Below are 26,299 nucleotides of genomic sequence, written 5' to 3'. Positions count from 1 at the left end.
CTTAATACATTGTAAAATCTGAGTCAAATAATATTATAGTTGTTAATATTAATTTTTGCATGCTCATCTTTCAGAGGAAGTGGGAATGAGGCTAGCTCTGAGGTTACAGCATCAGAAATATGTCTATTGCGGTCACCATAATTATATTTTCATACAGTCAGATTGCATGACCAGCCCAAAGCCTCCGTAATAATTATGTTTCAATTACCTTCATTATTACAGTCTCTGTAGTCTAAAAAGTCTCTTATTAGCCTCAATTCCAAGTCGCAATACTACAATACAAAAAACATGGAATCAAGGCTAGACGCTCCACCCATATCAAATGCGATATTTTATTTTCTGTTCCTAATTCCTCTCCCTTCCAATTGCGTGTGCCAGTCTCTGTGATTGAAAAGGATTTCCCAGCTGGTCCACTTCCCCAGAGAAGATACAACCAACCCACACTGCTACCTAGTCTGGGGGTCAGACCTTTTGATTTCTCAGGGGGGGAGGGGAGAGAGGAGACTAATCTTAGCTCTCTACTTGATTTTGCCCCCAAGCTACATGTATTAGGTCTGGCCCGCTAGACTACTGCTACAGCAATTATAGTACAGTTAGTTTCATTAATAAGTTGGATCTGAAAAATTGGAACGGGAGACTGTCTTTCTTTATTACAGCACCACTCTATAGAAGCGAATTGAGAAGTAACTTCTAGAATTATTTGTTGCTGGCACTTCAGTAACTAGAATAACATGGCCTTAAATCGAGGCTACACGTACAACTAATGATGATAGCCTCGTGGAAACAGCCACTAGTACTAGTACTCTGTGTTCTATTGCTAAGTGCCACTCTAATATAAGCGCCCAACTGGAATTATAGTTTTTTTCTTGTTTTATTTGTGTGCCACTGGAAAGTTATAAGTAATTTTTAGTGGGTGCTGTAATTAAAGAAAGACGGTAGGCATTTCATTTTCAGCAAGAAAATGCACTAACTTTGCAACAGATCTTGCAGTCATATACAATGGAGTAGTAGTTAGCTATTAGTATCAATGCACAATGCAGGACAAAATTAAGCTGCAGGTAAGCTACACTCACTGTCTAGCAACCGTGACATGGACTTGGCACCACTAGTCACGTGACAAAATTTTGCACAGTCAGCAATAAAATTTGATGGGATGGTAGGTTTAAAATCGCACGGACTATGATGAGAAACTAAGAATTAACTTTGTTTGGCCTTAGATATTGTCATGTAGTAGACCTAGTGGTATAATGAGTAAGTGGGACATACATGCATACATTATAAGCACCACATAAGCACCACAGTAGAGTACACGATTCGCCTGCATGCATGATCGAATTATCCTTGGTTTCTTTTCGAGTTGTCGTTCCCTTCATCCTTGTCGTCAATTCTTGTTGGATAGATAAATAATTTGGTCACATTAATTTAATGCATCTATTGACTGAGTTACTAACCCCCCTCCCTACACACACCTTGCAATGTTTCATGGTGTACCATCATATCCATTAACACTATAATGTTTAATGGTGTATATCTAGCATTTCCATGCTGTGGTGTATTTCATGCTCTGATGAAGATGAGGTTACAGCATTCAAAAGAGTTTTGTGGTCACCCATTTCATACAGCCAGGTTGACCATGCAGCCAGAAGCCCCCAAAATATATTGTGCAACCACCTCTTTATTACGGTCACTGTTAGTATAGAGGTTCCACTGTGCCAAGCATTGAGATATATACCCACCTGTTATATTCCCCCCCCTGCAGCTACGAGGGAGTTCCTGGTCCACCTCCCCTCAGGGGAGAGACAACCACACCTACTCACACTGCTACCAGCCGTTGGTAATTATGTCCATCAAATAATGATTGTAAGTTGTATGACCCTTCATCAGAGCTACGACCCTTAATTCTTGTCTCACGTAATGTTTATTGTATAGCAGATCTTTACCGTCTGTTTTTTGGCTCAGTGTGATTATTACTTGTCCACTCTAGAGTCTTTACCAAAAGTGGTGAAGATGGCAAAGGATTGCAGGTGAGTATGCAATCAGTGCATGTCTAGTGCTTTAAAAGCAGTCACCTACTTTATGTCCATGGTTTTAGGTTGTATGACCTTTACCAAAACTATACAGTACAACCTCGATTATCCGGTCACCTTGGTTCCAGGGGCAGGCCGGATAACCGGATAATTGAATCGATAAACCACGCCTTGATCCACCCACTTTATTTGATAAACAGCAGTGCCACATGGTTGTCTGCACATGCGCAGAAGATAAGCAGGCATGTCTCCATAGTAACAGCTGCAAAGCACATGCGCATTTAAGAGACACTCTCATTTTCTGAATTATTAAATCTGATTAAAAAGAAAATTGCCAAGCCGGATAATCGAGGTTCCGGATAATGGAGGGCTGGATAATCGAGGTTCTACTGTATAATAATATCACTTATTGTATAGTGGGTCTTTACCGGCTGTTTGGATCAGAGTGTTTATTGCTTATTCATTCTGAAGTCTTTACCAAATCTACCCACCCTAGTACAGAATGTGTTTATTGGTTGACTGATGCTTACCATTTTCAAACGTTACGTACTGTCTATTGTTATTGATATTTACGGCACTTGATATGATAGAGAGAGAGGTTTTCCTTTTGTTCGGAGGATATAGGAAATTTCGGGGACAGAAGCACTGTCCTTATTATTACAGTGTTCCTTTTCTCTGAAGATTCTTTGTTTATTGTTCCACTGTATTTCACTATTTCTTCCTCCCCCTCAGGTACTATGTGGCTGAGAGTGTGAGGCTCTACTCTCAGGAGACCTGGAGGGTGTTCACACAGACCAGGAGAGTGCAACGCATCCACAAAGTGGTGAGTGGGTGATAGGATTTTTGCATGCTGTGAAATTAATCTTTGATCATTAAAGTGTAGATTTTTCACTTGAGTGCCTAATAAAGATGATGTGCTTAGACTAATAATATAATCTTATGCAATATGGACTAGCTTAAGATACATTTACGTATGCTATTAATTGAAACAGTCCCAATCTTGCTGTGATGCATTTTGGTGCATGTGTGTGCAGGTGGACTTCTACATCTCCCAGAGCCAGGCAGCCAACCATGCAGTGAGAGAGGCAGCCTGCATCTGTACTGCAGAGCTGGGCACTAATGTGAGTGGGTGGTCATGTGATACTGGTGCCTGTACTTGTGTAACCCAGAGGAGTCCGACAGGCGCGGTGCAGCTCAAGTAATTAGCCTCTGATTACACCAGGCAAAAACATACGACGTGGGTGGGGCATGGGCGGATAATCAAAGGTTAATTGTTTGAGCTGCACCGCGCCTGTCGTACCTCCTCTGTGTGTAACCTACTGAAGTATTACATAATTATATTCCCTAAACTCCTTTTTTTATTTCTTGAGTAGCACACATTTTACACATTATAGCTCAGCAACCCCCCTCCCCCCCCCCCCCACACACACACACACACACACAGGTGAACAAGGATTGTCTGAGACCGTACTGTTGAAGTGTTTCCATGACGATAGCTGGCCAGTGAGAGGCGATTGTTAGTATATCATTGTTTAAATCAGTTCATATCCCATCCCCTTTTTTAGTCGCCTGTGGTATATATATAACTTCCTGGGATGCTTCCTAGATGAGTGAAGGTGAGAAAAACACTGTAACTAATTTTAGTACATGTTAATTGATTAGTGACAATACATTTTTTCAAAAAGCTATCCATCAACTTTTATTCAATCAAGTGTATGGCACTGTGCTCTCACTTCCTTTGTCTGTACGATATCACTACACTATAAAATAATAAAATTGTTTTTGATTTGGAGCTTTGTTAGTGACTTGTAACTGAGTGACTGCTGGTCTCCTCAGATCGTGGCTGGATGAACTGTTCCCACCGTTCTTTGCCAATCTTGAGGACAGCACACCCTCAGTTAGACAAGGGGCGGCTGCTGCTCTCACTAGTGTCACCAAGGCCTATGGTGAGACACCGTACAGTTAGCTAGACTATATAGGCTGTGCTGATAATTTGACATGTACTGTCAAGATTGTATTGTTTGCTCAGCTCATTCATTGTGTGTGGAGAATAGTCATGTTCTAATTTGTTCACTAGCTGACCGTGTGTAAACAACACTACAAGTAAGAAAGCCCCATTAAGAAGATACTAGCTGCACTGTATTATGGGACCTAGCTGGCTGTGGTTGTGTTTTCAATCCTGTTATAGTTTAGCTAGTATGGAGTGTATCACCTTCCGAATCCTTTATGTTCTGTAACAGATCACTAAGTTGTGGGTGACCACTACATTCCTTGTCTTATCTCTATCTTTTACTTCACTTGTACAGCACTCTATCTTTTTCTCTAACCTTGTAAGCTACTGCTTGGCAATCTATATTGTTGTACATTGAGCGCTTAAAGCTCTTTTGACTGTCTTATACTACCTAAACAGCTGTCTGAAAGATTGTGCTTGAATAGAATGGTCAAGTATAGTCAATACAGCTAGTGATACAAGTGTCCTAAGTTTTGAATATGTGTTGTGATAGAGTAAAATATAGTTGCAGTTTTAACTGAATCTGATCGTCCCCCTCCTCCCCCTCCAGTGTCTTTATCGTGTGTGTGAGTGGGTGTGGTGACCGAGTGTCCTCCCTCCTCCCCCTCTGTGCTGAGACACTCACGACACAGACACTACCCTCAACACATCAACTTCCTGGAGACACTAGCTGCTCAAACTGGTGAGATGGGTAAGATGGGCATAATATTATATAGTAGCTAACTATTTTGTGTACTGTACATTATGTTTAATGTTACCTTGTCCACAGTTAATTTGCCAGTGTTTGCCACGTCGCTGGGTAAAAGAGTGTTCAAGAGGCACCTCGAGCTGTTCCTGGACTCCATTTTCTAGACTGGTGAGTTATTAGGACTGTAGAAGTCATTGCTGTAGAGGTTTGCTCTGCATCATACATGTAGAGGTTTGCTCCAAAACACTTTGTGTCGATCCTGGTTTCCTACATGTACATTCAATAATTACGTATCGATAATCTATACATACTCCAGTTATTTACATGCATGTCCACATGTACCCACACCAATGCACAGAGCCGTTACAGTGGAGTGGAATGTACGTCTCACCTCACTCTGTCAGCTGCTGGGAAGAATGATCCTCAGAAGAAGAATAGAACAATGTGAGTCTTGAATATCTACGTAGCTACATGACTTAGGCTAACAACTCAAAACCTAGGACGACTGCATCTATATATATATCCATATCAATTCATATAATTATTGTGTTAACGAATTGTCGTTATGCTTGCGCCTGCTTTCTTGTTTCCACGCTTTTTGGTATTTCCCCGGGCCAATTCTACCAACTTTTCACATTGCAAATGTTTTTGTGGCAAAAATTTAATAAATCGTACAAAAAACGCTATACACTATACTATACGTAGTTATAACCGATAATTAGGCCTGTGGGAATGTTATAATTTTCACAGTCCTACTGGTCCATACGCCTGGTTAGTGTTCAGTTCAATCTCCTCTTTGGGTGGTGACACCTCCTCATAAACAGGACCAACTGGTGCAGTGGGTCCTACGTTAGCTTGTCCTTCAGTTGCTAGAGAGTACACTGCCTTCTTACGAGAGCAAAGGTGCATCACTAGGAGTCCAGTGAGGAATCCAATGACTGTGAAAGCAACTGCAGTGACAACCACACTGATAGAAAGAACCTCTCCGGTAAATAGGATGGGTGATTGAACTGTGCATGGGAGGAGGCAACATTTTTAGAGCGAAAAATATATGTATAGAGAGTTCCAATAAACAATGGGAGGGCGTGCATCACAAGAGTAAGACTATGATTATAGCTATTCATTTTTACTAAAAGTGTGTTCTTGTATCAGCTTATATAATTATATGATTATAGTATACTTGTGTGTACGTACAACTTCTAGATACACATTCCAATAGAGCCGGGTCGGGATCCCACAGACCAGAGTTGTTACAAGTGACAGTTGCTTCACCCACCAGTGAAAACCCAGGATCACATTGGAAGGTAATGACTGAGCCCTCGACTAGGTTAGTGTTCTGACAGTTAGTGAGTAATGCTCCATTAAGTGGAGGAGCAGGCAGAACACAGGAAACTGGGTACAAGGAATATGATTGATGTAAAAATTGAACATTATAATTATACGCTCATTTGAATTTTAGTAATTCGAACTTTTGATCTGAGTACACCGAACCATAAACCATGCAGGTATAGCTTACTAGACTCATTTCTGCAGACGATCTTCCCCGGGATCTTGTCCCATTCTCCTGTAGCTAGACAGGTGGCAGTCATTATCCTCTCAGGGAACAGTCCATCGTCACACTGGAAGGTCACTTGTGTACCGGGAATAGCTGGTACTGAATGATCACTGATAGTACCATTCTGTGGTGAGGATAGTGGAGCTGTGCAGTTCATTGGAGCTGCATGTGAGGTGAACAAATAAGTTTTTGTAAAATCAAGAACTCAACTCACGAGTTGTGGGAGGGAGTGTGGGTAGTGATATACACTCAATAGCCTCAGGGTCGGCACTCCAAATCAGTGCATCCGCACATGTCACCATTGTAACAGCAGATACATATCCAGCATCACATTGGATGGTTACTGTGGATCCTGGTAATCTGCTGGAGGCTGGTCCAAACACTCCATTCATGGGGTCAGTCAACACAGGACAGCCACCTGCATAAGAGGGGGTCAGTATAATAATATAGTGTGCTATTTATAAAGACCATATTGACTCACCAATCGTAAAGTTGTATTCAGCTGTTGTACTGTTCCCAGCACAGTTGGTAGCGACAACACTGACAGTGTAGTCCACATTGTATTGGGCAGTCACAGTGACAGAGGTGGATGTGAGGACAGTAACAGAGAGCTGGGCCGGAGGTGAGATGGTCACTGTGTAGGTGAGGTCATCTCTACCACCAGTCTCAGTAGGAGGGTCCCACTGCACAGATACACTGACTTCAATGGCTGAGCTGCTCAGAATTAAGTCACTGAATCCAGTCGGTGGTAAAGGAGTAGCTGTAAAGTAAGAGGTTTATGGCATTGTAAAAAGCCCAGGCTAATAGACTCACTAGCTGTCAGTATGATGAGTTCTTCCCTCAACTCCGGTTGTAGTATAGGAAAACATCCAATAGTGATCGCATCAGCTGCAGGGAAACTCAAACTGGAGGTGATTATTGAACTAGTGGAGTTGAGTATCACTAATGTGACTGAGTACTGATCTCGTTGGAATGGTTCGGTTGACGCAATAATTCGTATATTCCTAGTTGGATCAGGCACGTCCCAATCCAAGGAAACTCCAGGCACTGTGCACGTGACGGATATCACATCCCCAACACAGGGCGTCTCAGTGTAGTCACGAGTCAGACTACCAAACACCAATGGTACACCTGTATAGTGAAGAGAGCAAGCATGCATGACACTAACATGAAACTTTCTAGCAAAACGATAGACTAGTTACTGTACAGCAACTGGCATGCAAGTTATAAACAGTGACTTACCAACCACTAAAACCCAAATAGATCTAGTCTCAGCATGTGTCATCATGCATGGAGGCAGGACAAAGGTATTTTATCAATGACTTGACTGCCAGATCAGTTCTCACCATATAGCCTATAGTGAAACACTAACCTATTAAATTCTCAACTAGAAGGTGGGTTCTCATTGCATTGTTGATCTACACCCACAAATGAGTTAGTATAGGGGTGTTGAAAACAAAATAGATAGGGGTGTTGGAAACAAAAAACAACATTAATATACGTACTGCATGTGTTGAGTGACTTTTTGACATACATTAGAGTCTGGATACAGTCATGTATTGAAGTAAATATCATCATTGATCAAGTTAACTAGTTTTGTGAGTGTATAATTGTATGCATTGGATACCATTTATCGACAATAGTAGTTCCAGAACTATGGAATACGTACGTGTGATATTGGCAAAACCTCCACGCACCAGCAGCTCACCCTTCAGGCACCAACTTGGCTGGATCACACTCCATGAAAGGCACCAAAGATTCATGCTCACCCAAGTGCACAAATGTCTGCTGAACCTTTCCCCTCCCTACCTGACGAACAAGTTCAAGCTCAATTCATCACTGTACAGTGGGACCCGTGGATCAGGAAACATAGGCCAGCCAAAATCCGAACATTACCGAAGGAGTTTTGAATATTCAGGTGCTCTGCACTACAACCGTCTCCCGCTAACTTCAAAATTATGCTCCACTACAAAAAGCATTCAAAACCTGCAACTCTACAAACATCCTAGAAACACATCGTTTTTTTCTTTTATAACTTTTATATATAGGACCTACATGAAAACCTACCGTTATGGTGGATGCAGCATTCCTATATAGGTCTACTTCGTCTTTGAGGTCAACATTATTTTTAGCCGGTTTTAGTTTTTAATCCTAATCTGTTGAGTGTGTGTGCATGTGTTCAGTAGCAGTCACTAGTGAGAGTACATGTATTAACCGCGTGTTGGTGCCTGTTTTGATTGGTATAATAATATTTATTTATATTTTTTATTATAACTTCTAACTTATATTAGGCGTTATAGTGTTAATTTTTTTAACCATCTTTGTGTTGTAGGCACCATGTCCAAAGGGTTTGCACTTCGGTGCTCTAGTTATAGAGTGGATCTTATACCCTCTGTTTTGAATCGGAGTGTTTATTGCTTATCCATTCTGACATCTTTACCAAATCTACCCACCCTAGTACAGAATGTGTTTATTGGTTGAATGATGCTTACCATTTGCACTCCTATGTACTTTATTGTTCAGTAGGTTTTCACCACTTGATAAATGGTAGCGAGATTGTCCTTGCTGTAACTATGGATACACTGCAGTGAAACCTCGCTACGCGTATTTATCACATTCAATAATGTTGAGGTGTGTCACGGTTTTTCCGAGGGTCCTTTGTTCATTGTTACACTGTATTTCACTATCTCTCCCTCCCCCTCAGGTACTATGTGGCTGAGGGTGTGAGGCTCTACTCTCAGGAGACCTGGAGGGTAGTCACACAGACCAGGGGAGTGCAGCTGGTCGAGCAGCACATCCACAAAGTGGTGAGTGGGTGATTAGAACACACAAATGTGGACGAGCTACATGATATTTCTGCAGCACTTAAATTAGTTAAGATCTCTATCGTTATGTAATCACTATAATAACTATCTTGTTGTGATGTTGATGTGTCTGTGCAATTCATCCGACGAACTGATAAATATTGCTCAGCTTCGAATGTTTTGACCCCACGTAAATTACTGGCTATACAGTAGTCTAAGAGTGTTTCCATGGACAGTGTGTTAGAACGACACTCTTTGGCGGGTCAAATAGCGGTATTTTAAGATCGATTCTGACATTACAATCATTTAATTAGCAGCAGGTTAGCAATATATACTTAGGCCACACAAACTTGATCACTTGCTCAGGCATATTCTATTAACAATCGAGGAGGGGAGGAGGAGGCTTTTTTTGTGTGTGTGGGGCAAAAACTTCCGGCCACACCTTGGCCACTCCTCCATACATGTCAGGAAAAGTACATACAAAATACCATTTTAGGAAAAATACACATACAAAAAATACACACTCAGCTGTCAAGCACAAGTCAGGAAAGGCACGAGGTGCCATCATGTGGCAATTTTAATTTTAAACCTGGCGATTATTACCATAATATTAAAGTAGCAGAGTATATAAAAGGATTTAAGAGAGGTCAAAAAATCGAAGCACGAGGGCCTGAGAAACAAGTCATTAAGTTTGTGTGGCCTTAGTTCACAATTTTCATAAAATTAATATTATTGAAGCAGTCTCAGTGATGTTGGTGCATGTGTGTGCAGGTGGACTTCTACATATCCCAGAGCCAGGCAGCCAACCATGCAGTGAGAGAGGCATGTAGTCTGCATCTGCACTGCAGAGCTGGGCACTAAGGTGTGTGGGTGGTCATGTGATAGTGCCTGTGTAACCTATATCACCTAAAGTCCGATATCATGTGTTCAGTAGCACACATAATATTTATTATGTTTACACATTACAGCTCAACAATTCAACCCTACCCACCAACCCACACACACACACACACACATGCACACACACACACACACACACACACACACACACACACACACACACACACACACACACACACACACACACACACAGGTGAAGGATTGTCTGGAACCCTACGTGGGATGACTGGTGGGTGGTACTGTTGTAGTGTTTCCATGACGATGTGTGGAGCTTTACGGTGTAGTGGGGTATGGGATAAAGGTATGCTAGCTTATAATTATGTACATGTACAAGGTGTTTGTGATAAAGGTATGTGTTTTTGTAGATGTTGTGGTAGATAAATGTGGGCCAGTGTACAAGAGAATCCTCAAGTGAGCTTATGAATAATGTGCTGTGTGTTGTGATGTAAATTGGCACTGCAGAGTATAATAATTATACGTAATAGCAGTTTTAACCAAATCTAATCTTGTACACCCTCCAGTTCCATTCTCCTGCTTGGAGAGCTGAGTGGTGTGAGTGGGTGTGGTGACCGAGTGTCCTCCCTCCTCCCTTCTCCCCTGAGACACTACAACACAGACACTACCCTCAACACATCAACCTCCTGGAGACACTGCTCAAACTGGTGAGATGGGTGAATAAAGGATACTTATTGTATCATTCAGTATGACCCCAGAGAAGGTCCGACATACATGCACGAATCACTATAAGTTCAGTGCATTGATGTCATTGTGTGATCCAAAAAATACTCTAGCACTTGTAATTATTTATGCACGCATGTCTAAAAAGTTGCTTTAGTGATGTATGTTGTACTATCAAGGGCGTATGAAGAGAAGAGGGCATGCAACTATACTATCTATCAGAAAACAAATGGGCGGGGTCTTATATATAAAAATAGTAAAGAATGCATTGCACGTGCACCGTTTTTGTGCGTGCATGGTGAAGATATATGGAAACTTACAGAGAAAGTAGCTATTCTAGCTAAGCTAGCTAAGCTAACATACTGCAGATGATTGTAGCTCTCTATACTAGTAGTAAATAATGCTAACAATGCTCAGTGACACTAGAAAGTGAGTAGCATAGTTGTACTAGAAGCAACAAGCCATAAACCACAAACTTTGAGTTGTTGCCTCAAATTCTTGGTTTCTTTGACTCCTGTCTTGATGTAGCAGGTATAGTGTTAAACTACTACGACTCAAAAACTAACAGGAGATGTTATACAAGAGAGATAAACGAGCTAATGGAAGAAAGTAGATAAAAAGTGCCGACTCAGCAGCTTGGATGGGTTTGGAGTTTTTACATAGAAAACATAAGCTCACGTGAATCTTACTTAATCGTGACCAACCTCCTCTAGTGGGCGGTTGGCTAAATATAGCGTATCCTGCTGACTCATCAGTTTTTTGACACATACACAGTTTACATTGTGAGTTGCATGCCCTCTTCTCTTCATACGCCCTTGGTACTATCAATAGGTTGGGTTGAAATTTCTTAGCCAGCTATTTCACCTAAATTTCCTCAAAAGCTGACACTGTAAGAAACTTTCAAAGTAGATTCCACATAACATTTTCGTAAATTGTACTGTGACTACATGTATTTAACTTTTTTTAGTGCACGTTTTCAATGTTTCTCTGTCCTTGTTTCCTATTTCAATGAGATCTGCATACTCCACTTATTACATGTACATGTACTCCCCCCCCCCCTCACAGTGCAGTGACAATAGGCTGGTGCAGTCTTCTGGGGTGAACTGTCTCACCTCACTATGTAAAACAACACAATGCAATGTGAGTCTTTGAATAATATCTATATACGTAGCTACATGACTTAGGCTTGTATAACGAATACGACTTAGGCCAACAACTCAAGACAACTGCATGCATGTCAAATCAAATATAGTATAATTATGTCAACATGCAGTTTCTCCTAAACATCTGTACAGGTAATTGTGTACATATTATTATGTCATTTAGGATTCCTTTGTACTTGCATGCATATACTAGACATTAGACATTAGTTAATAAGAGACGTACCTAACTGTACATGGGAAAAGTACCTCAGATGAGGTGTACTGTGGGACTTAGTATATCTGCAACTTACGTACTTAGTATATCCTGCAAAATAAACTTGCTGTATTGTAGTCAAGGTTTGCGCATGTGCACTAGTATTTAGAGACATTGTTTTGTCGGTGTTCATGTGATTTAGAAGCCTTCAGCCACTTGTAGTACCCTCGCTACGCTCGGGATACTTAAACAGTGCCTTTGGGCTTCTTTTTAAATCCCATAGACACCTCCAAAACAGTGTCTAACTTTTATGTGATCTACAAGTCATGTGAAAAGTGCCTCAGAGGTGGTAATTGTGTACTACATATAGAAAGTGGGAGTGGCTGTTTTATTGTTCTATGTTTGAGATTGTGTGGAGTTTCTTTCAGTGAAGGTTTGACATAGCGTTCACAGCGTTTACTTGCTTTTATCACGGTTTCTATAGAAGCCATGTAAGAGAGATTGCGCACGCATACTAGTATCTAAATGAGTTTGACACACTTTTGTTGGTGTCCATGGGATTTAAAAAAACCCCAAGTATGCACTTTTTATACCGCACTCAGCTAGGATACTATGTGCCTTTAAGATTCTGAGGCTTCTAAAACCCCATCGTAGACACTAAACAGTGTCTTTTATTTACAGCTGCTTATAACTTTATGCCACATGCTTTTATCATCTGCGGGTACATGTATTGAACAAAACATATAGTGGCAATGTTATTGTTTACGTTGTTCTTGAGTTGTTGATAATGAACGGTTGTAGTGCTATATTAATTTTTTACAGTACGTCTACATTAGCTGTTGATGAAAATTACCAGAAGTTTTACAGTCCTAATGGTCCATACGCTTGGTTAGTGTTCAGTTCCATCTCCTCTTTGCGTGACACTTCTTCATAAACAGGACAAGCTGGTACAGTGGGTCCTACGTTAGCTTGCTCTTTAGCTGCTGGGGAGTACACTGCCTTCTTACGCATGAGCAAAAACATGATCAAGAGTCCCATCAACAATCCAATGATTATGAATAGAACTGCCGTGACAACCACACTGATGGAGACAGCTTCATCAAATCGACTCCCATCAGATAGGCTGGCACAATTACAAGGAGCAGCTGTAGGTGGTTCAAGAGAGAAGTGTGAAAAAACATTACTGAATACACTTAAAATTGCCTCTGCAGACGATCTCCTCTGGATTTTTGTCCCACTTTCCTGTAGCTAGACAGGTAACAGTCATTATCCCCTCAGGGAACAGTTCATCATCACACTGGAAGGTCACTTGTGTACCGGGAATAGATGATACTGAATGATCACTGATGGTGCTATTTCGTGGTGAGAGTAGTGGAGCTGTGCAGTTCATTGGAGGGGCTGTGTATAGAGATTGCATTAATTATCCATTTGTAGCTACGTACACTATATATAGCTAGCGTTCTAGTGCAAACTAAGTAAGTTATATCTATAGGCTTTGCTACATAGAATTCTAACGCGTCTGCAACAGCCTTCAAGTAAGCAAAATTAGGCATAACTCGAGAACCAAGCATTCATTTGTAAATCCACTAATTGCAAGAATCCAAGAAACATGCCTATATAAAAACTCTTACTTTCACTTCATTTAGCATTGAGCAGCTGTATACACCACACACACACACACACACACACACACACGCATGCAGACATACAAACACACTACCTTATACCTAGCTCGCTTTCGCATGCACACACCGAGGCATAACTATATAATAACCAAAAGCTTATAACTCACGAGTTGTGGGAGTAGGTGTGGTTAGTGATGTACACTCAATAGCCTCAGGGTCTGGACTCCACATCAGTGTATCCTCACATGTTACCGTCGTAACAGCAGATACATACCCAGCATCACACTGGATGTTTACTGTGGATCCTGGTAATCTGCTGGAGACTGGTCCAAAGGCTCCATTCATGGGGTCGGTCAACACAGGACAGTTACCTGAGAAGGATCTAGCTGAGTTGACAATTTGTGTCCAAATAATAATACTCACCAATCCTAAAGTTGTACTCAGTAGTCGTACTGTTCCCAGCACAATTGATAGCCACAACACTGACAGTGTAGTCCACATTGTATTGAGCAGTCACAGTGACAGAGGCGGATGTGAGAACATTAGCAGAGAGCTGGGCTGGAGGTGAGACGGTCACTGTGTAGGTGAGGTCATCTCTACCACCAGTCTCAGTAGGAGGGTCCCAACCAACAGTCACATTAACTTCATAGGCTAAGCTACTTGCAATGGAGTGTCTTATGGTAGAAGGTGATCCTGGTGGATCTACATGTTTTACCATACATCAATGGACGAGACATCAAGTGACACTTTTACTCACCAATCAATTGAATTGTTGAAGATCCTATAGTGGTTAGAGGAGGCATTGTAACCCCACAGGACACAGTGATCTCATTCTCAATCTTTGCTGTTCTTGTCAGAGTAGATGTTAATGTATTGTTATCAAATGCGATCAGTGTCCACGTGTAATCTGTTAGAACCATGGGTACATTGAGAGGAGAGGTAGTAGTACGGACAGTGATGCGAGGATCATCTGACAGTTCCCCTCTCAAAGAATCTCCAGGAGCAGTGCAAGTGAAAGTGACTGTTTCCATTGGACATGGTCTCTCCACACTCACTGAATATTGTGCTTTATGAAACATGCAGCAATGTAAGGAAATCTATAATTGAACAGTCAGTCTTACCAGTGCTGAAGCCAGCCAGAAAGCAAATTAGAAGAACTCTAATGAGCTTTATCTCTATTAGTGTCATCTTATTTATTGACAGTCAGAAGGTTAATGTGATTGCTGACTAGACAACCTACTTTGCAATTGTTTACTTCCTTTATATTCAGAGCTTTTTTAATACACTTCCTGTTTTCGTACCGTATTACTAGAATGTTTTTTGAGCATCAAACATTTGCGAACTTTGCGAGGATTGATCAATTCGCAACAATTAAATCCGCAAAACCTAAAATTAATTATCACTAGTAAATACACATGATCCTTTCCAGAACGCAATATTTAGATCGCAAAGGGTCAAATTTTCTACTGATTTGGCTCATTCACAAAGGTTTTTCACTCGCAAAATATTCTAGTAATATGGTATAGACAATAGAATACATCAGACCAGGCTTAATCGAGGGTATAATTGTTCTCTCGCTGATTAAGCGAAAAATTTATAATATAATATTTACCCTAATCGCATTCATGAATGCTGCAAAAGGCTGCTATTCCACCGAAATTAAATCTGCGAAAACCGGTCATTCCACGCATTAAAGTTATACCCTCGAAATATACCTGCTCACAATCTTCACAATAATTACGTAATACATGTATCGACTCTCCCAGAGCCATGCATGCAGTGCTCTAGATCAAGTGGCTTACCTATTTTTTTTAGGTCTCATGTCGCTTACTAACGTCCAATGTTTAACCCTTTAACCGTCGGATTCTTAATTAACAGTGAAGTGAAATGTCTGTAAATTCTCTATCGGGTTTCCAGAGCAATAAAATGCCTAGCAACCATATACCAATAGAATGCCCATACAACAAGGAATAAAATGGTGCAACATGTGTTGCCATAGCAACCACGGTTATTGCGCCCACCCGTTTTTATCATTTTAAATGCCCGGCCAGCAGTGAGATAAAATCCAAACATTTTTTTTTATGGATCATCCTATCATATAGTATAAAGGCTTGACTGAGCTTGATTTTCACATCATTTGAATGTAACAGTGCTAAGATATATCTTGACATCAGAGAGAAAGTGGGGCTCGGTGAACGATCTATGAAATTTACAAGCTCACATAAAGACTGTTCATTACTGCTAATTCTATTTTAGCTATACTATACTTACTACTGATATTCTAGCTATACTATACTACTTACCAGAGTCACACAGTGAGCCCTCTCCTGGTCTTTCACCGTCCTGGTCCATAGCGCTAGAGTCTAGGTCTATGTCATGCATGTCCTCAGTCCCAGACAGTTCATCAGCGTCTGGCATAAAGCTGGTAGCCTTTGGGAGGTATCCTACTATCCCCTCTCCTTCATAGGCACTGTCATCACCAGAGGAGACATCGCCATTGCTGTCCTCAAGCTGTTCAAGCACATCAGCACAAGTAAACAACCTAGCCATAGCTATAAACTTCGTGCGGTAAGATGCTAATGAAATTTTAACATAGCAACGTGGCTTGGAAAATTCTAGACTAAATTGCACGTGATTCTACAGCTCTTCCTCTATACAGGGATGTGCGTAGTTCGAGCTACTTCCTAAGTATCGCAGAATTAGAATTTCGCAAAAAAAGTCACTTATTGCGGGCCACGATCGTGGCCCGTGACGGTTAAAGGGTTAAATCAGTTCATATGTCTCACTCACCTCTTTTAGACGGTAACTTCCTAAAATGCTTAATTCCCGGTAAGAAACACTCGATCCCTTTGTCTGTATGGATTGTATTTGATCATAGATTGAAAAGGAAGGGTATTGGAAACGAACGGGCCTTCCTGTATAATTGTTGAAACACTCCGCGTTATATTTCGCGCTCGCGAATATTTTCGTGACTGAACGTTCTGTGTTGTATTTTAACTGTTTCTAGCTCTCCTATCCACTAGCGATCACTCAGAAGCTGGGAGGTGAGTTTATACCACTGACAAGCTCAAGTCCGTTGTCTTTACTCTGTTTCCAATTTTTGTTGAGTTAGCTTGAATTACTCTATGTCAACTTTCCTCTTTCCCTGCTGTGAAGTCAAAACAGCAAAAGACATTGCTTGACTTGGTTATTATGTATCTAAGTGCTACATAGAATGGCTTCATGCTATGGATAAGCTGTACTGTTCATAAACGTTTGCCGTACAGTCCTTCAAACTGCTTTAGTATACTTTTAGACACACCACGGCTTGACCTCCCACGACTTCATAGTAAGAGCTATTCCTTCTTGTATTGGCTGCGTGGCTTAGTCGAGAGCTAAATTCTCTTTAGTTTTTACATTAAAAGTGATCAATTTCACTGCTTCTATGTACAGCACATTGTAGAGTAGTCAAGACAGGTAATGAGCATGCTGACTATAAATTTATTCCTTTGCAGTTTTAGCCACACCCTATAACGCGGAGTGTTTCACGCAAAAATTTTCGTTTCCAATCCCCTTCCTTTTCAATCTATGATTTGATTGAGCTCTGGTACTTCATTATAGAGTACCGTATAGCGGGTAATTTTCATGGGGTAAAATATATATTCGTTATTTTCGTGAGCAGGCTGACCTCTACGAAATTTTAACGTAGGCGTGGCTTATCGGAACATAGGAATGCCGTGCAGCCACGAAATTTGAACAAATTTTTTACCCCACGAAACTTACCCGCTATACGGTAGTGACTGAGTGACTTCAATGAAATTCGGTAGTCACTCTAGTATCGCTTATAACATGACGACAGTTAGTTATATATAGAGTTAGTTATAGCTAATCAAACTTACAGCGCTAAAAAGGAGCTACATTTTGATAGGCAAAAGAGTCTGTAGTTGTCCTTAACAACGCTGATAGCATGCAGTGATCGATTATACGTGGTCGCCGATCTTTGGTAATTTACTCTAGTATACACGTGTCTCACTTGATGTTTATTGTAGTGGATCTTTACCGTATGCTTTTTCTCAGCTGCTTGACTGAAATGATAATTATACTTGTGCCAGTGGGATGATGAAGAGTTGCTCTGGACGACCAACCTGGAGGGAGCTGGGAGACCATCACGAGGAGCTCCTGAGGCTGGTGAGTATGCAGTCAGTACATTAGATATATACGGCATGTGGTAGATCTAGTGGTAATGAGTAAGTGGGACTGTATACAAGCCATGCTATTCAAGCTATTCATTCTAACAACATCTACTTATAATTAAGCAACCACAGGCATACATGAATCTTCCTTCGTTTCATTTTAATGCATTTATTGACTGATTTAATACTAGTACTACTACCCCCCCCTCCCCACACACACACATGCATGGCAGTTCAATCCTTAATTGTTGTCTCACTTAATGTTTTTAGTGTAGTGGGTCTTTACCGTCTGTTTGGATCATGCAGAGTGATTGTTGCTTATTATTCTGAAGCCTTTACCAAATCAACCCACCCTAGTACAGATTGTTTTTATTGGTTGACTGATGCTTACCATTTTACAAACCCTCTGTATACTGCCTACAATTATTATATTTACGGATATGATAGAGAGGTTTTCCTTTTGTTTGGAGGTTATAATTATAGTTTGAGTAGAACATTGAGTTGATTCGTTACTGCCAACTTTCTCATCTTCTTCCAGCCTTGCATATATTGAGTTAATTCTGCAGTCTCCCCGTTGCTTTTCATGTGCTCGTGTGCCCCTGGACACACACTAGTAAAGTTACTAGCTAGCTACATACAGAATAATATTGCTACCTCAGCAATTTCTCCATAGAACAATAATTATACGTAATTATGGTGCATTTATGAATGAACGTTTGTGTTTTTCTGGCTCCATAAAAACGTGCAACGCAAACGTAACAGGAACTTTTATTTGAGGGCATAAAATTGTTTGATTTTGTGCTCTGATTGATTGTACTGTACGACTACTGACTGACTGGCTGTTGATGTTCCCCCCACTCTCCTCAGATCGTGACTGGATGAACTGTTCTTTGCCAACCTTAAGGACAGCATACCCTCAGTTAGACAAGGGGCAGCTGCTGCTCTCACCAGCGTCACCAAGGCCTATATATGGTGAGACACTGTACAGACTACAGACTGTGCTGATAATTTGAGGTGTACTGTCAAGATTTTTTTGTTTGCCAGCTCATATTACCTTCATTGTAATTGTATGTGGAGGAATAGTCATGCTTTTTGAGTTTACTCTAGTGAACTCAAAGAGCACGACTATTCAACAGTCAGCTATATATATATAGAGCTGACTGTGTGAAAATAATGCTACTAGTTTGAAAGCCCCATTATGAAACCTTTAAAGATTCTATAGCTGCACGGTATTATGGGACCTAACTGGCTGTGGTTTTATTTTACAATCCTTATGAAGTGTACCACCTTCCGAATCCTTTATGTTCTGTAACAGATCACCAAGTTGTGGGTGACCACTACATTCCTTATTTTATCTCCATCTTGTACTTTACTTGTACAGCACTCTATCTTTTTCTATAACCTTGTAAGCTGCTGCTTGGCAATCAATATTGTTGTACATTGAGCACTTAAAGCTATTTTAACTGTGTTACTATCTGAACAGCTGTTTGAAAGATTGTGTAATATTCTTTGATGTTGTGTCGTAAAAATCAAATTAGATGAATTATATTCAACTGTTTTTTTCCCTCCTTCCTCAGCTCCACTGGTATTGATCCTGGACCGGGTGTATTTGAGATGATGCATCGTATCCATGACGACCCAGACCAGCAGATGTACTCGTGTGGTTTACTGGCCCCCAAAATGTGGAGGGGAGGATGTATGGACTCACATTATCACAAGCCAGGAAAGCCGTGGGAGAAGAATGAATGGTGTGTGATGTGTGTGGATATGCTATGTGATTGAGGGTGTAGTGGGGTATGGGATAAAGGTATGTTGTGTCGATTAGGTGTACTACAAAGATGTGTGTGATAAGGGTACTTTTGTAGATGTGCATGTGGTATAAATAATTATAGTGATACCAAGTCCAAGTGTTGAGTGCAGTTTGTGAATGTGTTGTGTGATGTAAATTGAGGCAGAGTATAATAATTATGCCTCGGTGCGCATGGCAAGCGAGGTATACAGTAGTGTGTTTGTGTGTCTGTTTGTTTGTCTGTGTGTGTAGACTGCTACAGCTGCTCAAGGATCAATGAATTGTAAGTAAGAGTTTGTATAGGCTTCTAGTAACGTTTTCTTGGATTTCAATTCGTGGATTTGCAAAATAATGCTCCGTTCTCTAGTTGTGCCTTTACTTGGAATGCCATTGCAGCCTTTCAGAGGAGCACGTAGCCAAACTTGTTTACCGAGTGTTGCTACTCTACTTAGTAGTTAGCTCTGCACTAGGACGCTAGCTATTAATTGGTAGCTGCAAGAGTGAGAAGAGAATGGCAAGGCTCTACTGGGTGAGATGTGTGTGGGTATGCTATGTGATTGAGGGTGTAGTGGGGTATGGGATAAAGGTATGTTGATGTTATGTAGATTAGGTGTACTGATCATGTACAATAATGTATGTGATAAGAGTACTTTTGTAGATGTACATGTGCATGTGGTATAAATGTGGTGGTCACTAGTGATACACAAGGATCCAAGTGTCCAAGTGTTGAGTACGATGTAAATTGAGGCAGACGTATAATTAACTAAATCCTTTTCCCTCCTCCAGTTCCCTTGAAATTTTCTCTCACACTTCTTTTTGAATGCATAATTATGTGTTCAATGTTGCTCTCTCCCTTTCTCTGTCCACAGTTTCCAGTGTTTGCCAAGTTACTAGGTGAGAAAGTGTTTAAGAGACACCTAGAGTTGTATCTTCTATGGACTGGTGAGTTATTATTAGGACTGTGTAGGAGCCATTACTTTCAATATCATAGGTTTGTTCCAAAACACTTTGTGTCCTTTTTTCCAATATTGATAATGTAGATCTACATACTCCATATCATATACCCACATCCACCATCCACCACAGAGCAGTGACAATGCCCTGGTGGTGCAGTCTGCTGGAGTGGACTGTCTCACCTCACTCTGTCAGCTGCTGGGGAGAATGATCCTCAGAGGGAGAATAGAACAACATAATCCAATGTGAGTCTTTGCGTAATATCATGATAGCACTGTATGGCATGACATAAGCTCAAGTCTAACTTTCCTTATACAGGACGATTGTTACTGTACCCACGTATGTTTATTGTGTCATTCAGTACGACCCTTAAGTTAACTCACAGCCAAACCCACTCAGCTTAGGCTAAACCTCCACTGTATACCATGTACAGTACATTGTGTGAATTTGTGTCACTTAAAGTACTTACTTCGTTTATGGGACATTCCTCAATTTAGTCACCACAAAAAATGAGCACCCCCTCAGATTTCAACGAAACATACATACTAATAACCACACCCAATTTTAGCCCCATGTATCATAATTATTTACGAGTGCTTCAAAATTCACCAAAATGTTGGTGACTCGGCCACCTATATGCTATCATAGATAGAGTAGAAGAGGGATTGGAAACGGAAGTGATTCACGTGATGTTTTACAATGAAGTCTACGTAGTGGCTCTGGGACCATCCGTGTATCTCTTCATAACTCCCGCAAAAGCCCGGGAAACTTATTGTGTCCAAAGCGTACATCTCAGAGCTACCCCCATTACTGAATCACATGCCCCCTGATAGTAGGTATCAATTGAAAACAACGAAAATATAATCTCGATTGTCGTGAAGTAGCTAGAGGTACACAGAGCGCTTTTTCATGTTTGTGTTCCTATAGTACCTTTGATATAGCTGTGTCCCAAATGGCCTCAAGTATTAGAGAAAGTTGATGCTTAGCAGCAGAACTGCTCGTGGACTTCTTACAGAGAGCAAAACAATTCTCATGAATTATTCATGTTTAGCCCTCGTGTTAAAAAGTAATCCTCGATTAAAACCGCGGAGATACACGGATGGTACTTCGAGGGTACTTCCGTTTCCAATCCCTCTTCTACTCTATCTATGATGCTATAGAGCATAATTTCTGCCAATTACCTTATAGTGGGTTATTTTTGTATGGTGGAAATTTTCGTATCAGTGACTACAAAAATTAAAACTTTCATCACGTCACCATCCTGACCTGTACGAATACAAATAGGTAGTTTGTATGAAAATTGCACCAACGAAAATTATCCGCTGTACAGTATACCTTTCAATCAAACCAAATTGTTAAATGTTATCCCATAATCTGGCCACACAACATTGTGAAACCCTAGTTGTTACATAAGCTACAAGAATACACTCTGGAAACACTCTAATCATAAGTTGTTTTTCTTTTTTAAGAGGTGGCCTTATCTCAGAAGCAATAATTATAATAACCTTAAATTCTTATGTGTGTTAATTATTTGCTCTATCTATACGTGATGCTTTGGAGAATTCTGAAAGGTCACCCTTTAGCTATAGGCAATTCCTATGGAATGACCCACAGTCGTGTCAATAACTGCAGTTCTCTTTTATATTTCAATGTCCATATCTTCTGATCCCATCACGAAATTAAGTTGTAAACTGAGGCGGACAATAGTAACTAAAGACACCATTTTTGAGTAATTAAAGGTTGCAACAATAAGCTTTGACCCTTTAACCTTTTGAGTGCCCACCCCCTTTAAACGTGTCATCTGAAAGACTATATATCATAAGGAGTACGGTGAATTAATCAGTTTTTATCTGAATCATCAAAAGTTAATGTGTTCTATGAACTAAGAAGCCATATTACATTATTATGGGGATAAAATTGGCAACGTGTGTCTCATGAATCAGTTGCCCTTCCTAAACGAGACTGTCTGACCAATAAGATTGCTCACAAGTATCAGGTGACTTGAATAGGAGGCAGCAAATAATGAAACGTTACTTGCAGTTGAGCAGCAAGCAAATGTTGTGGCTAAACAGATAGCGGATGTGGCACTGTTATAATAATCATGGTTTTATGGTTTTGTCAGCTTGTACAGTGTACGTCGTACATTCCATTGTGACATGACATTACTTAGAGAGTACTCAGATGTTCCTCTCTGAAAGGTGTGGCTGATTCATATAATTTATTGTCGAAAGGTATGTACATATAATTTATGCCAAGTTTTGTTGAAATCTGAGAGGGTGCACATTATTTTGTGTGTGGTGACTTGCATGGAATGTCTCTTATAACAAATCAATATTTTACACTTACTTTCCTAACTTCATATGGCAGATGTAATGCACTTCCTTTATTATTAACTGCAGGTATCTGGACAGTTTGACAGAACAGTAACTGTAACTTCCCTCAATGTTGCGCATATATATAGATTATAATTATATAACAAACATTATTATGTTATTATAATTATAACTGTTTAAATGGTTAGCAAACTATAGCAGGTGAAACACTTATAATACTGGCTAGAAAACATGTATGCATAATGATAGTTCAAAAGTTAGTAGCACAAAGTTTAATTCACCGTCCTAATGGTCCGTACGCCTGGTTAGTGTTCAGTTCAATCTCCTCTTTGGGTGACACCTCCTCATAAACAGGTTCAACTGGTTTAGTGGGTTCTATAACAGATAATGCTGTTTTTCTTGTGTAGTACACTGCCTTCTTACGCCTGAACCAATACATCACTAGGAGTCCAGCGAGAAATCCAAGGATAGTAGACGCAACGAAAGTAGTAGTAACACTGATGGCAAGAGTTACACCAGTTGATAGGGTGGCAGCTGTGGAGGATTGGCAATAAAATTAATATTGAGATAGAAGCCTGAGGCAGTTGTATACCACACCTAGAGTATACACTGTGTTGTACTGTTACTAGAATATTTTGGGGTGAACCAAATCAGCAGAAAAATTGACCTCATACGATCTAACTATTGCGTTCTATCAAGGATAATTACCAGTACTAGGTCTAATTTAGGTTTTGAGTTCTTTATAATTATTGATCCTCGCTCGCAAAACAAGTAATAAAATAATTATACAAATAATTAAAATAAATATTTGGCGGATGAGCCATTTGCATAGGTGCCAACTTCCCCAGCCAAATTTCAGGGACAAAACATGGGCCGGGGCATTAGCCCCCTGACTCCTGACTCCTGGGTGGCTGGTCGCCAAAGGAGAAATTCACAATGATTACTCGGGTATACAATGTACCAGCTACATGATGTAACATCATTGTGGTTACTGATTGTCTAAGCAAACATAATTATTGTTAGGGATAATCACATTGTTGTTACAAGTTACTAAGTAGGAAATTTAATTGCAATTGAGGGTTGATAGGTACACAATTTACATGCTCCAAATGGGTGACAGAACATTTTAAGCAGGTGAAATATCACCCGCTAAGACTAGCACACTGAAATAAACCCTGAAAATGCAATGGGAGTCCCGGACCGTTAGGATCACAGCTAGCAAAAATCGAGGCCTAGAGCAAGTACATGTATATATAGGGCACCTGACATGCAGTGCATGGGACCAGAGTATAGGCTCACAGTAGATCTAGAGCCAGCAAAGAATTCTTCCCGTGAAAAATAAGGCTCCACATGGCTGCATGACTCCGTATACACAATCATGTACGACTTGTGACTATAATTCCATATCCATATTGTATACCTTCTTAGCTTTTTTTGCTTGCTTTCAATCAAGGTCACAACATGCATGCCACTAATTATAACTTGTTACGTTGAGGCTATCCGTACTGTAAACGAAGGCGCTATGGCAACCAGATGAGCAGACTTAAAAACACAGACAACAAACCTATAGGGATTACCGTAACTCGTAACTCCCATGGTTGCCTATGTGCCTCAGGTTAATAACCCTCACCTTCAGTTGGTGACACACACATTATTGCCTCAGGCTCATTGCTCCAGACTCCAGCATTAGTGCAAGTGATGATGTTGGGTCCAGTCAGTGAGGATCCATTGTCACACTGGTAAGTCAGCACTGTTCCCTCCAACACTGTCTCATTCAACCTCTTATAGTTCAATATAGTTCCGTTGGAGGGCTCCTCAGGTAGAGAGCAGTTGACTGTGGTGAAATGTAGGGTATACTAAAATTATACTGTAGCACCAGCCGTTGTTACACATGCATTTGGTACTATATAGTAGTATTGGATGGTACAGCACTAACATGCAGTAGGTACAGTGCAGTCCGTTCACTGTATATAATAGCTATAATTATACACGGCAAAAATGAACAGAAAATGAATGTAGACTATACTTGGTGTCTCCCTGCACACCAAGCTCCCAGGATTCTCCACCCACTCTCCCCTATCCTCCACATCAGTGCATGTGCTGGTCCTCACATCAAAGGGGAACAGTCCATTGTCACAGCGATAGATGACCTGTGAACCCAGTGAGAAGGGTGGTGTCCCACCACTAATGTCCACAATACCTCTGGATGGTGCATCAGGAAAGCCACAGGTGACTAGGGGATCTAATGCATGAGATCAACATTCCTTTTAGAGAGTTAATTGCCCATGTATGATACCTGTAACTGGACTGCTACATCCAGGGTCAGGAAACCATCCACTACTGCCACAGGTTGAGGTTCTCACTTCATTGTCTCCACTGCAAGTGAAGGTGAGCATGGATCCACCAATAGTGACCGGAGGTGTGTTGGTGATAGTCACACCAGTAGCAGTAGATGGAGTAGGGCACACCACTGCATTAAAAGTACATTATTTTTGTATATGACCATGAAATGGCTTACCCAGATCCTCAATTAAACTCTCTTGACTCATTCCAACACAGTTGACAGCTCTAATGGTCACATTGTAGGGAGTGTTGTAGGAAACATTTATCTGTGCTGAGGTGGTCTCCACGGTGACTGGTGACACGGAGAGAGGTGTTGGGGAGATGATGAGGACATAGTTGACAGACACACCACCAGTGGAGGAGGGAGGGTCCCAGTCCAGAGTGATAATAGTGGAACTGAGTTGGTTTAGAGTAGAGGATACTCTTGGGTTGAGTGGAGGGGAGGGTGGATCTGCACGTGGGTGTATTAATTACTTATTCTACAATGTTATGTTACAAACAAAAAACTCACCAGCCACAGTGATAGTGAGAGGACCCTCTCGTGAGCTCACTCCCACACACTCCACCATGGTACCCTCCACAGTGGAGGCCTCAGACAGTGAGGTGAGAGTGGCAGTGAGCATTCCTCCACTTGTGTCAGTGAGAACACCACGGAATGCACCTTCATTCCTGTCTCTTGATGAGGCATCTAAAGTTATAGTGCTTATAACATTTCCTTGCATGATTGCCCATTGAATAAAACTACTCCCAGGCAGAGTGCAAGTGAAGGTGACAGTGTCATCAGGACAAGCCACGTAGAAGTTAGATGTCAGTGTGGCTGAGAAAAATTGTGTGTTCCAGTGAACACATGCATATATGTATTTTAACTTACCTGCAGCAAGAGAAAACAGCTGTATGCTGATAATAAGAACTGTGTGTACTTGCATTGCAGGAGCTAGATCTATATAACTAGCTGGTACAACACAACAACAGCACCTATGATTGAACACACCCTCTATTGAGGAAGTCAGAAAAACCACAAGTCATGTTATTGAAGTCAACATACACAAGTATAAACAAAATTA

At 40.8% G+C, this 26,299-nt stretch overlaps 4 protein-coding genes across 5 annotated transcripts in view; 1 reads left to right on the top strand and 3 right to left on the bottom strand.

Moving 5' to 3' along the window:
- LOC135349297 (uncharacterized) overlaps nucleotides 1-23,089 on the top strand; it is a 27,277-nt gene extending 4,188 nt beyond the window's left edge. Inside the window, exons 10-30 of one of the 2 annotated variants that reach the window (XM_064547830.1) lie at nucleotides 1,760-1,860; nucleotides 1,985-2,024; nucleotides 2,760-2,850; nucleotides 3,062-3,148; nucleotides 3,472-3,543; nucleotides 3,593-3,643; nucleotides 3,864-3,973; nucleotides 4,589-4,720; nucleotides 4,808-4,894; nucleotides 5,085-5,170; nucleotides 8,986-9,088; nucleotides 9,857-9,947; nucleotides 10,179-10,396; nucleotides 10,507-10,647; nucleotides 11,729-11,803; nucleotides 17,701-17,811; nucleotides 18,684-18,788; nucleotides 19,394-19,564; nucleotides 20,475-20,547; nucleotides 20,692-20,804; nucleotides 22,959-23,089. In XM_064547830.1, the coding sequence (XP_064403900.1) occupies nucleotides 2,008-2,024; nucleotides 2,760-2,850; nucleotides 3,062-3,148; nucleotides 3,472-3,504 (228 nt within the window). In that variant the 5' untranslated portion in view covers nucleotides 1,760-1,860; nucleotides 1,985-2,007 and the 3' untranslated portion in view covers nucleotides 3,505-3,543; nucleotides 3,593-3,643; nucleotides 3,864-3,973; ... (12 more) ...; nucleotides 20,692-20,804; nucleotides 22,959-23,089. The remainder of the gene's footprint in view (nucleotides 1-1,759; nucleotides 1,861-1,984; nucleotides 2,025-2,759; nucleotides 2,851-3,061; nucleotides 3,149-3,471; nucleotides 3,544-3,592; nucleotides 3,644-3,863; nucleotides 3,974-4,588; nucleotides 4,721-4,807; nucleotides 4,895-5,084; nucleotides 5,171-8,985; nucleotides 9,089-9,856; nucleotides 9,948-10,178; nucleotides 10,397-10,506; nucleotides 10,648-11,728; nucleotides 11,804-17,700; nucleotides 17,812-18,683; nucleotides 18,789-19,393; nucleotides 19,565-20,474; nucleotides 20,548-20,691; nucleotides 20,805-22,958) is intronic. The other variant, XM_064547821.1, reaches the window with a different exon arrangement.
- On the bottom strand, nucleotides 5,471-7,641 carry LOC135331993 (uncharacterized). Its single transcript, XM_064527334.1, has 7 exons — nucleotides 7,524-7,641; nucleotides 7,095-7,412; nucleotides 6,763-7,041; nucleotides 6,496-6,699; nucleotides 6,243-6,443; nucleotides 5,921-6,118; nucleotides 5,471-5,736 (listed from the first exon to the last, which is right to left on the bottom strand). The coding sequence occupies exons 1-7, from the start codon at nucleotides 7,567-7,569 to the stop codon at nucleotides 5,471-5,473; spliced, it is 1,512 nt and encodes a 503-aa protein (XP_064383404.1). The 5' UTR covers nucleotides 7,570-7,641.
- LOC135349168 (uncharacterized) lies at nucleotides 12,815-14,872 on the bottom strand. Its single transcript, XM_064547667.1, has 5 exons — nucleotides 14,766-14,872; nucleotides 14,402-14,710; nucleotides 14,068-14,346; nucleotides 13,812-14,015; nucleotides 12,815-13,417 (listed from the first exon to the last, which is right to left on the bottom strand). Exons 1-5 carry the CDS (start codon nucleotides 14,830-14,832, stop codon nucleotides 13,200-13,202), a joined length of 1,077 nt encoding a protein of 358 aa, XP_064403737.1. The 5' UTR covers nucleotides 14,833-14,872; the 3' UTR covers nucleotides 12,815-13,199.
- On the bottom strand, nucleotides 23,018-26,299 carry LOC135348845 (uncharacterized). The gene is made up of 7 exons (XM_064547204.1): nucleotides 26,107-26,299; nucleotides 25,747-26,052; nucleotides 25,411-25,686; nucleotides 25,189-25,362; nucleotides 24,919-25,134; nucleotides 24,523-24,726; nucleotides 23,018-23,426 (listed from the first exon to the last, which is right to left on the bottom strand). The coding sequence occupies exons 1-7, from the start codon at nucleotides 26,159-26,161 to the stop codon at nucleotides 23,170-23,172; spliced, it is 1,488 nt and encodes a 495-aa protein (XP_064403274.1). The 5' UTR covers nucleotides 26,162-26,299; the 3' UTR covers nucleotides 23,018-23,169.

This window comes from Halichondria panicea, chromosome 1 (genome assembly GCF_963675165.1).
Source record: "Halichondria panicea chromosome 1, odHalPani1.1, whole genome shotgun sequence".
Lineage (NCBI taxonomy): Eukaryota > Metazoa > Porifera > Demospongiae > Suberitida > Halichondriidae > Halichondria > Halichondria panicea.
The sequence above is the reverse complement of the archived record's forward strand: the minus strand, read 5'-3'. Positions and strand labels throughout refer to the sequence as shown.

Excerpts from the sequence above, each read along its gene's own strand:
- LOC135331993 (XM_064527334.1), bottom strand. The coding sequence starts at position 7,569 with ATGATGACACATGCTGAGACTAGATCTATTTGGGTTTTAGTGGTTG. Across the intron at positions 7,413-7,523 it reads TATTTGGGTTTTAGTGGTTG|GTGTACCATTGGTGTTTGGT; the intron begins GTAAGTCACTGT and ends TTCACTATACAG. Across the intron at positions 7,042-7,094 it reads ACTCATCATACTGACAGCTA|CTACTCCTTTACCACCGACT; the intron begins GTGAGTCTATTA and ends CTTACTTTACAG.
- LOC135349168 (XM_064547667.1), bottom strand. The coding sequence starts at position 14,832 with ATGACACTAATAGAGATAAAGCTCATTAGAGTTCTTCTAATTTGCTTT. Across the intron at positions 14,016-14,067 it reads TGAGTACAACTTTAGGATTG|GTAACTGTCCTGTGTTGACC; the intron begins GTGAGTATTATT and ends GATCCTTCTCAG. Across the intron at positions 13,418-13,811 it reads CACACCTACTCCCACAACTC|CCCCTCCAATGAACTGCACA; the intron begins GTGAGTTATAAG and ends CTCTATACACAG.
- LOC135348845 (XM_064547204.1), bottom strand. The coding sequence starts at position 26,161 with ATGCAAGTACACACAGTTCTTATTATCAGCATACAGCTGTTTTCTCTT. Across the intron at positions 25,363-25,410 it reads GAGTTTAATTGAGGATCTGG|TGGTGTGCCCTACTCCATCT; the intron begins GTAAGCCATTTC and ends CTTTTAATGCAG. Across the intron at positions 23,427-24,522 it reads GTGTGTGTCACCAACTGAAG|CTGCCACCCTATCAACTGGT; the intron begins GTGAGGGTTATT and ends AATCCTCCACAG.